We start from the raw sequence: 12637 nt of genomic DNA, 5'->3' as shown, positions 1-12637 counted from the left end.
GTGAACTGATAATGTAGATTGATACTTGATAGTGTAATTTTTGATTATACGAGCTACCGCGTGTCCGCATGGTTTAAACGATAACACATGTCAAATGTCAATATTCATTATTCACTATTCACTAGACCTGACATTCAGCGTACAACGAATAACGATTAGTTCGAATTCTAATCCCTATACTCTATAGTAACTAGTAAGCAAAGTGAGTTGTGGTGACTAGTTTTGGTATTTAATTTTCTTCGGTCGGAACAACGTTGTAAAAACAGTTACTTTTAAAATGTCTGAATCGGAGCATGAAAGTGAAGGAGAAATGGTTGTTGAAGATGAAAACGACGAAGGCGGCGAATCGTCTGGCATAGTTAATAAAAAAGAACCACGACAAGTTTACTTGCCTGGTCATCAGATGCAGGAAGACGAGTCTTTGGTATTCGATCCATCTGCCTACCACATGCTGCATGACATCGATTCCGGTACATTTGGGCGTTGTTTAATTTGTTAAATACCATCCTTATTGTTTTAAATGATCTATTTTCCATGATGACTATTAGGTTTGCCATGTTTGAGTTTTGACGTAATTGTTGACGACTTGGGCTGTGGCCGTAGTGATTTTCCACACTCTATGTATTTGGTTGCCGGAAGCCAAGCAGAAAAACCCAAAGACAATTGTGTGTTTGTTATGAAGGTACGTACGTACTTTTCTCAATATCTCTAAAATTTAAATTTAAACACTGTATAAATTATTATAAGTGTTTTGTTAGAAAATTTGATTTATTATAATATGCTATAATTGTTTGTTTTAGCTATCCAACTTAAATGCAATTAAAAACGATGAAAGTAGTTCATCGGATGATTCAGATGTTGAGTCTGACAGTAGTGACGATGAATCTAATGATCAACCTGTGTTACAGATATCTTCAATTCCTCATTTGGGCACTGTTAATCGAATTAGGGTAAATTACCCACATTTTTATATATATTTTAACATTTAACGGCATGGGTTGTGATAATTATATCATAGGTACACTATATTATTAAAATAATGTAGTATATAGTATTAACACATAGTCAGCAAATATTTATTAGACTGCACTGTAAAGTTTATTTTAAGCATAATAGCTATTTACCAACAATGAACAATTACAAAATATATTTATTTTTTTGACACTTAAAGTAAACTAAAGGTACATAACCTACTCTATTCCTCTATTTCTACCTCGATCGACATCCTTTATATTCTGAACCTTCTACTTAAATGGTTTAACATAATATTCATATAAAATATCACAAACCGATCTTTTTAATCATATTCTCTATAAAATTTATAAAATTTATCTTTACTAGAATACTACAGTTGATGACAAAGTATTTGCAGCTGTATGGTCAGAAAGAGGTATTGTCAATATTTATGATTTAAATAGTAAATTGAAAGAAGTCGAAAAAGCTAATAGAAATCGTAAAATTGGAAGTGAAGAAAAGAAAAAAAAGTTTGGTAAAGCTGCTCCCAAGAGATTAATGTCTGAACATAAACCTTTATATTCATACTCTGGACATAGAGATGAAGGTTTTGCTTTAGATTGGTCTTCAAAGTCTCCAGGTATTATTTAAATTTTTATCTTTGATAATATTGAATAAATACTAAATTGATTTTTTTCTTTTTTTATCAGGATTTTTAGCTAGTGGTGATTGCAAAGGAAATATTCATACATGGAAACCAAGTGAAAGTGGTTGGGTTGTTAATTTACATTCATTAGGGGGGCATAAAGAATCTGTTGAGGATTTACAATGGTCTCCAAATGAAGTTAATGTGCTTGCTTCTTGTTCTGTAGACAGATCGTAAATAAATATATTATATTTTATGTTACCAACAGTGTAAATGATCCTACAGCTAAATATTTTTTTATTATTTAACAGACTAAGAATATGGGATACACGGTTAGCACCAAACAAAGCCAATATGTTGACAATTGCTGACGCTCATGATAATGATATTAATGTCATAAATTGGAATAAAAAAGATCCATTAATTGTTTCTGGTGGTGATGATGGAAAACTTATGATTTGGGACTTAAGACAATTTAAAGTATATAATTTTATATTTATTATGACACATAAGTAATATAATTCTAATAATAAATCATTAAATTAGAAAGATAAGGAACTAGCTGTATTCAAACATCACACTAGTGCTATTACAACAGTCGAATGGAGTCCAGATGATAGTTCTGTGTTTGCTTCTGGTGGTGATGATGATCAAATAGCAATTTGGGATTTAGCTGTCGAAAGGGATACTACCAATGATCAAGATGACATAAAAGTAAATAAACTAAATTAATTAAAAATTAATATAATATAATGTTTATTTTAATAATTAACATAGTATTATATTATATTTATACCATAAAAGTGTGCAGACCTTGTAAACAGGTATTACTATTCTATAAAAAAAGACCTATAAATCTAAAGTATTCCAGTATATTAGACCTATTTAATGCAACAAATTAATTTTAAAAAAAAAACATTTAATAACCATACATACTCGTACAAGTATTAAATTTATTAATATATTCCTTTTTATTTTGATTCCTGAAAAACATAATTTTCAATTATTTTTATTTTTCTTTATATAAAATAAAATTCACTGATAATTAGTAAAGGTTCTATTATCAAAATACTTAGTTTTTTACCAAGTAAAGTAATTATTACTTATTAGGTGCCAAAAGAATCAGTAGTGTAAATGAAATATTGCTGGCAATATGAATTGGCTGAAAGGCCTGCCTGTTGATTACGAGAGTGAAAAGAAAAATGTCTTTCTAGAATACTGATTTTTTATGGGAAAGAGCAGGGCCATTTTGATTTTTGCATCGAGTCCAAATATATATATTCAAATCCATTAAACAGAATAATAATATAAATTAAAAGCTATTCATCTTCTTTCCTTTATTATTACTTATTATAACTAGGGAATGGATTTTATTGTAAATGCTTTTTTTATTGGAATGAGATATTTTAAATCTGATAAAAAAATGTGTACAATTTAGATCATTTTAATTGAAATAAACCCAAATTTATTTTACATATTTAGGTATAAATACATGTTTATATATATTTGGTAAATAAGTCCATATTTTAGTCATTTTTGATTTTTTCATTGATTTTTGCCGACGTAAATATCATCTGCTTCGTCTAAAACGACAAGATATGTAATTTTTGACAGAGATAAATTGAATTCACTCCTTCTGATTTAGTGAATAAGAATTATGCCCCTATCACATCTTTTGATATTAAACGGTCTTTTAGCCAATACAAAAGTATTCTCCGACCAAACGGTCGTAATTTTTTATTTACAAAACCTACAACAATATGTTGTTTCTCATTGCTTTATTTTGGGGAATAATATTCATAATTGTATATACCTACATCATTTATATTACTTTTATTTAATATTTAAAGTTCTGAAATATTTATTTTTTGTAATTTTCAATACATTTTTAAGTGTACCTATTTTGGATTTTTTATTCTATATTTCAAGAAAAATTGATACATATATTAATTTTTTTATTACAATAAAATCCGTTCCCTACTTATAACATTTTATAATGACATAAGTAAACAAGTCTTAGGCAGTTTTAGTATTGCCGAGGCAGATGAGGCCCAGACCATTGATAGAATGATCAATATGCTGTTAACACTTAATGGTTATAAATGATAAATAACCCTTGGGGACTATTTAAGTTGTAAACATTCTAAATCTAATTAACTAATTATTTAGCAGGTTCTACTATGAATTATATTTGGTGTATTATATATTCAATTATTTTATCTAGGAAATTCCACCACAGCTTTTGTTTATTCACCAAGGACAGGAACACATCAAAGAACTTCATTGGCATCCTCAAATTACTGGAGTTCTTATTAGTACTGCACAAACTGGTTTCAATGTTTTTAGAACCATAAGTATATAAAAAAAAATGTATAACAGATAAAAATATATTTAGTATTTGCTTCTATTTTACAATAATTTTTTTAACATATAATAAACATAATACACACAATTTATATTTATGATAATATATATGTATTTGGAATGATTCTGTTTCTTTATTTGATGGTTAACGTGTTTTCCTTTTTCACACTACAGTGATTCATGTATGCTAAAAATGAACTCCAAGCTAGACTGCATAGACTAACAAATGGAATCCTATTTTTTTCTGGAATCATTGTATAATTGAATACTTGTAGTAAAGGCCAAACTGCTACGCCCACCTGTTTTATAATATTATAAAATAGAGTTGTAACAACATAATATAATGACATTAATCAATATAATTTTTTAAATAAGACAAAACCATAATAAAAAAGCAACAAAAAAAGAAGTTCATTTTTTAAAAACTAAAAATATATAAGCAATTGATAACTATTAACTAATTGAAGTTATTATAATTTTTTGGTAAAATGGCTAAAATTGTATAGTCACTTGTTGTTTGATTTTGAAATTGTTTGTTGATGTTTTACACTGTACAGAATTTAGTTATATCTAGTGAATTCATTATCACTATTTATGTATAAATCTAAACAATTTTGATGTTATAGAACTAAATTGATTATTGATTTTATTTAAATCGACAAAAGTGGCAACTTACCATCTCATAGAATTTGAACTAGATATTTATGGTTATAATTAAAATTGTACAACGTAAATTATTTTAAGTACATATATCTTAATATCTATAAATTATAATAAACCATAGAAAAATAGTTGAAATTATAGATTCTATTGCTATTATAAATACTGTAGTACATATTCTGGTACAATAGAAACTCGTTTAACCGTTATTCTTTGTTATCCTTTATCATCAAAGAAAAAAAAACAGTTAAAGCGACAAAACGTCGCTCAAAAAGCTTGATCTTTATAGAAATAAAAGGAGATGACAGATTATTTTTTTTAGTATATATGTTTTATAATATGTTTATTTTAACCTAATTGTGTAATAATAAATTATAATCCACTTGTAAATTATACACGTCTATTAAAAAATTTCAGTTAATAGTCATGGTCTTGACTGTGACGGTTAATCGAGTTTCTACTAATATCGGTAAAATAAATAAAATTGTATTTTAGATCACTAATAGGTATAGTTGTATAGATAATACAGGAACGCCTTCATATAACTTCAAACTGGCGTTTTTAGTGTTTATACGATTTTCAGTTAAACATTGTTTTTGTGATGAATTAAAAAAAAATGTTCCCAAAATTAATCTCAAATTATTATAATTACTAATCTTAAATTTTTATTTTTAACTAAAATTTGATTGTTTAGGGGTATATTATTTTTTTGGTATCATTAACAAATATCATAAAATTTGTACCTGATATGTTGGTAAAAATTTTTTTTCTACTTCTTTTTTTGCTTCCTCGACCGTCTTCCCTTCCAGTAAAGACATACCAAAATAAAAGCTCACCATTGCACACGGTGAGTATGTTACTTGCTCCAAAAGTGCCTGATAAATATTAATTTCAACATTATTTGTATAATTTTATTTCTTTAAATGTTTGTTTGGTGTTGGTGTTGAATCTTGTTAGCTCACTTTAATGATTGCGCTACGGAGATCATTCTTTGGATATAAGTAACGTGCAACAGTTAGCCATGCATTCAAAGTTGGGGCCACATAAAATGCTCCAAACAGTCCAAACCGAGCTGCTCTAGCAAAGTCAAATTTGTCATCTCCAAAAGCCAATTGCTGTATTATACATCCGGTTGGCCATATCACTGCATACGAAACCATTCCCCTAGTAACTGGGTAGGTGATTGAAAACTTTACTATTCGGGCGAAGACGGTCGTCATTTTTGAAGATAGTTATTTTTCACGCGGGACCTACAACAATGTGAGCTGTGACTGCATGACGGTTAGGAGATTCTCATTATTTTTATGCGTGTTATTATTTATAGATATGATTGCGGTTGCCAATTACAAAATTGGGCGATCTTGAACAAACCTTGAAACTGACCATTGCCAAAATTGTACGTATACAACTATACAAGTTTTATTAAATAGGTACATACTGTGTTATTGATTATTTATTTTTAATTTTAAAAATGGAAAAATTGTTTAGGTACGAAAAAACGTATAATAGTATTCAGAAACCACGCGTCTATGCATAAAATAATAAAATATCTTTTTAAAAATTTTTTTTCAATCATAATTTAATACATAGGTACACGATGCCGCAATAAGCATGAGTGTTCAATGAACAATAACAAAGGATACGTGTTGTCGTGTTGATGAAACCATTCAGAATAATATTAATTATAAACAACGTTTACTTAAAAGCATACGTTTATCGTGATCAAAGGCCATTGGGATTTACAAAAGAAATATACATAATATAAAATACTCGTACATAGAAGAATATAAATTTAAAAATTTTGTTACATAAATAATTAATTAATTTTAAAATGTATTTATTATAGGTTTGAGAATATGAAGTCGACTATTGATGTGAATTAGTCCGGAGAATTTCTAAATGATGTGGACATTTACTCTGTAGGATAGCCTTTTCCCTTAACTACTTGTATGTGATGCATTCCATTAGGATATTTTTAATAGTCAGTTGGACTCCGCATGAAGGGTGGGTCTTCTTTGTTCGTTTGGAATCTGTGCAATATTTGTAAATGGCCAATGCGAAGCCTGTTTATTGCTACCTCAAGTTTCCTTGACATATCTAATGGCTTTGACCAAGTTTAAGTTCTTATAGTTTATGATACGAATAGGTATACAGTATTATAGTAAATAAATAATCAATATTACCATCCATCAGTTGAAATCAAATTACCTATCATCTCTGAAATAAAAAAATTATTGAAAAATAATATATTTTATATGAATATTATATTTATAGATCATGCTTAGATACTATTTTAATTATTTCTAATTATTTAAACTCAACCTATCCGTTATTTATTTTTATTGATAATTTATTTATAAAGTATTATACTTATACTTCAGTATTATAAGTGTGGCATCAGATGGGTGACTGCGGAAATGTATCATTTACCTCAACTTTAAATCAGACAAAATTGTCAACACCATTTTCTTTCTATTATTTTATTAAATTATACCTACATTCAACATTGACTACATTAAATCATTATTGATGTTATAAAAATATACTAGATCCGTTTTTAAATTATCGGTAAATTATATGATAAAATTAAAAATACGATAAACTTAGGTACTATTTATCTTTATATTATATACAAAAGAACAGGCCTTTTTGATGTTCCAATTTTGTGATGACATTATTTAACTTTTTACTAATTTTTTTTCACGGAGATGTTCCAAATTATCTTCTGGGTATTGATTTAAAAATCATTTAGAGAAAAAGCAAAACTACAAAACTAAGCCAGGTAATTCAGTTAGTTATTGTATTATAGTTGATTTTTTATTAGAGAAAAAGCTTAAATTCATTATTAAAGGAAACAATGTGATGAAAGTTTGCTATTTTGTGAATCGCCCTGTAATATGTATTGTAGTGGAATTCAAGGGGGCTGAGGGTCCTGCTTCGCTAGCGTCTTGACAATTTATATTATATATGTATAGCCTAAAATCAGTGATGGATCTAGGATTTTTTCATGGGAGGTGCTAAGGTTAAGGTCTCGTATTCTGTATACTCCATCCTGAAGGCAAGGCCTATTTTTAGTTCTTAAAATTAATCTGCTTTAGTGTTTAATATTCAAATTATCAAAAGGATGAACATTTTCAATATGAGTAACAACTTTAAAAAAAAAGGTGAGCAAGTGGGTATCGCTCTGCTGTATAGTAGAGGTGGAAATTAAGTCATTATGATGGATGTGTTAAATTTGAATGCAATGACAGTTGATGTTGAATGAAATTTGATTCACCCTAGCACCCCCCCACCTCTAGATCCACGCCTGCCTAAAATCACATCCTGAATATTATGTTATGATATGAATATAATAATAATAATATGAAAAATGTTGCCTCCCCCCCAAAAAAAAGAAAAAAAAAGAAAAAGAGAAATCTTAGATTCGCCACTGATGTGTTGGTTATACCTACCGGATTAATAAATTACTTACAATTACACCGATTTTATAGTAAATTACTACAACTTATAGGAATGAGGTTTTGTCACCATAAAATTTAATATTTTCAACTTGATAATAGGTCAATTTACTCTAATATTAAGAGGACATTATACTTGCATGTGTTGTCTCTGTCTCATTAATGTAGAATATTGTAGATCATTGCAAATTTGCGTTCAGCAGAACACATTTTGTGATGTTAGCTTTAATATTAGAGTAAATTTACCTATTATCAAATTTAAAGGTAAGAATATTATCAAGGAAATGTCATATGATTTTGTTGATATATTAATTTTAAAGTGAGTTATGAATATTTTGAAGTTGTAATATTTTACATAGCTATAACTCTATAATCTATAAACCTTGGCTATAACTCACTTAAAAATGATAATATCAATAAACGCATAAGACATTTTCTAGATAATATTCTTACCTTTAAATTTGATAACAGGTAAATTTACTCTAATATTAAAACTAACATCACAAAATGTGTTCTGCTGAACGCAAATTTGCTATGATCTACATTAATGAGACAGAGACTACATATGCGTGTATAACGTCCTCTTAAACAATAAACATAATAACAGAGTAAAACAAATTCTTCTGAACGTTAAATTGTCCATGTTATACGTTTCCAAGATAATGACAAGTGACAATACGTATGCGGGTATAACGAGTTATGACTTTCTAATAACTAAAAAGCTATACTCATTTGAACTTTGAAATCAAAATTTTTAATAATTTAAGTTATTGAACAATATGCAGGGAAAAAATATAGATATGATCAAGGCCGTCTTTAACCGTTTTGAGACCCTGGACAGTGGTATAATGAGGCCCCTACAACTTGGACAGAGTAATATTACCTAATTATTTTTCTTTTTGTAGGTGCTTGGATATGATGATTGCTATCGATTGATATCAGTTTATCGCTACACCTCAGTACCTCACGCATTATAATATTATAATATAATTATACTATTATATTATATATGACTTAAGTACCTCACGCAGTAAACTCAGGGAATCTATTAAACTCTAAGTATTTAAAAGTATGGTCTAAACTAGTGGTTCTCGACCTTTTTATGCTCACTGCACATTTCTTATAACCATACATTTTGACGGAACTCTATAGTAATTAAGTACTGGGAAATTTTTATTTTTAATACCTAATATTATGTGTACCACGTGTTAGATTCTAAACATACAAATTTCAGAAATCCTTGTTTGAATAAATTCGTTATTAGGAGAAAAAAGAAGAGAGTTTATTTGGTGAATTATCATTTATTGTTTTATATAAAATACATCATGTGAAATGTGTTTATGAATAGGTAGTAATATAGTATACTTACCTAATATAGACTTACCTACCTAATACAGATCAATAAGTTATGTACCTTCTCAAAGAAATACAAAATCTCTACATTATATATAGTCAGGTTTGGTAATTGGGATCAAAAATAGATATTGTACCTAGTTAACTTCAAATTTCCATTACCCATTAAAAAAAGCATCATATCATCGTCATGCTTAAAAAGTCGACCATGTTTTGAGCCTTGAGATAAATAGACATCTGTGTAGTACTAGGTAATAATACCACGGAATAGATTAAATTCTAATTTTAATCTAATCTGTGATAATACTTTTAGTCTATTAATATTTAATATCTTTTGAAATCATGATAACCTAATATTATTTATTGCTAAAAACTAAAATACTTCCTATAGACACGACCTTCGTTGGAAATCAGAAAATATAAAATTTTACTGTTTTACACTTACAAAGCTAATTTTAAAAGCAAATTTGGCATTAGCCAATATAAAATAGAGGCACAATAATTTATTTCAAAACTAAATAAATGTTTTAATATTTGCCAATATAAAACAATTTTAATAAATAGTGTGCCAAAAAAGAACTTACAATTAAATTTTCGTCTATTAAATTTACCAATAGTTTATATTCTTGTCATTAAGAGTTAGAATAATTTATTAAAAAAAAAAAAAAAATTTAATTTTCAAGTAGGTAATAATATAATATTTACAGTAAGTAATAATTATAATTATAACTCGGCCTTGTTCACCATTTCATGACTACTATAACAGTACTGAGGCAGATTCCAATGTATTGGCGAAGTCGCAGATACTTATTATTTGTATATACCTATAAATTGTGTCTAAAAATTGGGAGAAATTTAAATAACAGACATATATTTAGGGTTACCACCTTTGAAAGATTGCAAATCCGGAGATGAGACGATAAGCAAAAAAAAAATGGTCACCAATTTTATCCTATCTTTTATGGTGTATGAAAATCATGCTCATCGACAAAATATATATAATTATATAAATAGTACTAATTAGTAATTTTCGACGACCCGGAGATTAAATTCACAAAACCCGTAACTCCTATATTTATGTGTAAAATAAATTTGAAACCCGTAGAGGTAGCAACCCTACTTATATTATATTTATTGAATCTAGGAAAAAAACGACATTTTATAAATAAATATATATTTAAATAAATAAATTATATAGATATCATATCGAATAGTATACGACACGACAAAAAACGTTAAATGCAGTTAACTTTAAAATTTCAAATAGATATTAAATATATTATAAAAAGTCAATTATTTTTAGTTACCTAATTATTAAATTTCCTTAAAGTATTGCGTATTCACGTCGAACAATCAAGACGTATTACTGACGCCTAATGTTTTACAAAATATACTAGAACCTATAGAGTATAGTTTATATCCATAATCTTACATTCTTACCATAACATCCAAAGATGTAATTTAAACTTTTATATACTTTTTATGAAGTATTCCAAATACTTGGGAATACTATTATTATAAAGTTTTTTTACCCAAGTCTGATAAAACCACATAATATGATTCTCATATTATACTTGTTTACTACCTACTCATGTTGGATAAATTGAAATAGACAGTAGTTGAATACAATAATCTCGATTGTTATTCATACATTAAAATTTTGGCAACACTTTTAAAATATCATTGTCACAAATGATAATATATTGTATGTTTGTCCAAGTTCTGTGAGAATTGCAACTTGTAAGCTCGTTACAATAGAAGTAATATTGAGCTGAAATAATAAAACTTGCTATGTGAGTATTGCATTTCAGACGTTGATTAATTATGATTCCAAGATATTAATATATTTTCTAATTTTTTAATTAGGTATGTCAGATGAATAATTAATTACTTTATTGATTTTTAATCAAGTAAGTATGGTAATTGAAATGAAAAAAGTCTGAATTTTTAAAACTTTAAGATTTTATGGAAAATGATAAAAATGTAACTCAGTTGTAATGAATAGGTGGATAATTAAGCTAGCTTTAACATAAAATATTAATGAGAGGGATCCGATATCACACCCTAGTGGTATAATGATTTGAATTCACAAAAACGTCGTCATGAACAGTCTCAAAGTTTCTATCTTTTAACTTTTCTTGGTTGAAAGCTCATTAAAAAGGGATTATAAAGTAGATACAAAATTTGGGAATAAAAATTTTCAAAAAAAATTATATAATTTTTCAGTTAGGTTAGGTTAGATAGATTTTCATTTAGCGTGGTAGATTACCGAAACTGAAGAACGGATTTTGTTATTTGGGGTCTTGTTAGATTCACATTGTCTAGGAGAAGTGCTATGAAGATTTTCAGAACTTTATCTTCAATGGTTAACTCACTACAAAGCTATAAAGCTGTAAAAACATAAAAAACGACCAATAAAATGTGTTATAATTTTTTTTGAAGCTCAGTAGTGAATTTACTATAAAAGATAAAGTTCTGAAAATCTTCACTGCACTTCTCCTAGCCAATATGAATCTAACAAGACCCCAAACAACAAAATCGGCTCTCCGGTTTCAGAGATCATACTAATTAAACAAGAAATTTACCTTATTATTGAATATATATTTACTATAGTTATTATATTATTAATGTGAAACTTTATAATAAAACTATTTTCATAAATTATCTCTAAATTAAATACAAGCATGATATTTTGTAGAGTTAAGGTTTAATTAAAAGCCACTTAAAAAAAATTAAAATATTATTTTCGTTATTTATAAAATAAATAATAATTTTTATTTATTAACTATAAATATATAATATTATACTAGATGCTAACATCATAGCCTATAAGATTAACATAGAATTAAAACAAAACTGAATATAAATAACCATTATTGTAACAACTCGCTACACTCGTTGCAAAATGTGTAAAATCGAGTTTCCATAAAAACGAAACAATGATATGATCTCGATTATTGTTACCCTTATACAACCATAGGCGTGCGCACGGGGGATTCCAAGTGTGCCTGGGCACCCCCCGACATGTTATTGAAGCCCTAAAATTGAAGTCCTAAAGCATATAATATATGGGTCCCTATTTTAACTAATATTACTAGAATAAAAATGATATTTTTTCTAAAATGTTGTAAAAAAAATCATGTTTTGGGATAAAAAAAATAATACAACGTAAAATATTTTAAATTTGCGTGATAAAACTTAC

At 27.5% G+C, this 12637-nt stretch overlaps 2 protein-coding genes across 2 annotated transcripts; one reads left to right on the top strand and one right to left on the bottom strand.

The window, feature by feature from the left end:
* The first annotated feature begins 56 nt into the window (after positions 1-56).
* Positions 57-4088, top strand: LOC132921295 (glutamate-rich WD repeat-containing protein 1). The gene is made up of 8 exons (XM_060984243.1): positions 57-470; positions 549-682; positions 801-950; positions 1342-1594; positions 1665-1833; positions 1912-2080; positions 2147-2314; positions 3825-4088. The coding sequence occupies exons 1-8, from the start codon at positions 278-280 to the stop codon at positions 3960-3962; spliced, it is 1374 nt and encodes a 457-aa protein (XP_060840226.1). The 5' UTR covers positions 57-277; the 3' UTR covers positions 3963-4088.
* On the bottom strand, positions 3972-8284 carry LOC132921296 (PXMP2/4 family protein 4-like). The gene is made up of 4 exons (XM_060984244.1): positions 8219-8284; positions 5587-6841; positions 5368-5499; positions 3972-4263 (listed from the first exon to the last, which is right to left on the bottom strand). The coding sequence occupies exons 2-4, from the start codon at positions 5842-5844 to the stop codon at positions 4099-4101; spliced, it is 555 nt and encodes a 184-aa protein (XP_060840227.1). The 5' UTR covers positions 5845-6841; positions 8219-8284; the 3' UTR covers positions 3972-4098.
* Between the last annotated feature and the right edge of the window lie 4353 nt (positions 8285-12637).

The sequence above is a fragment of the Rhopalosiphum padi genome, chromosome 2 (genome assembly GCF_020882245.1).
Source record: "Rhopalosiphum padi isolate XX-2018 chromosome 2, ASM2088224v1, whole genome shotgun sequence".
In the NCBI taxonomy this organism is placed as follows: Eukaryota; Metazoa; Arthropoda; class Insecta; order Hemiptera; family Aphididae; genus Rhopalosiphum; species Rhopalosiphum padi.
Note: the sequence above shows the minus strand (reverse complement) of the source record. Positions and strands in the feature narration are given on the sequence as shown.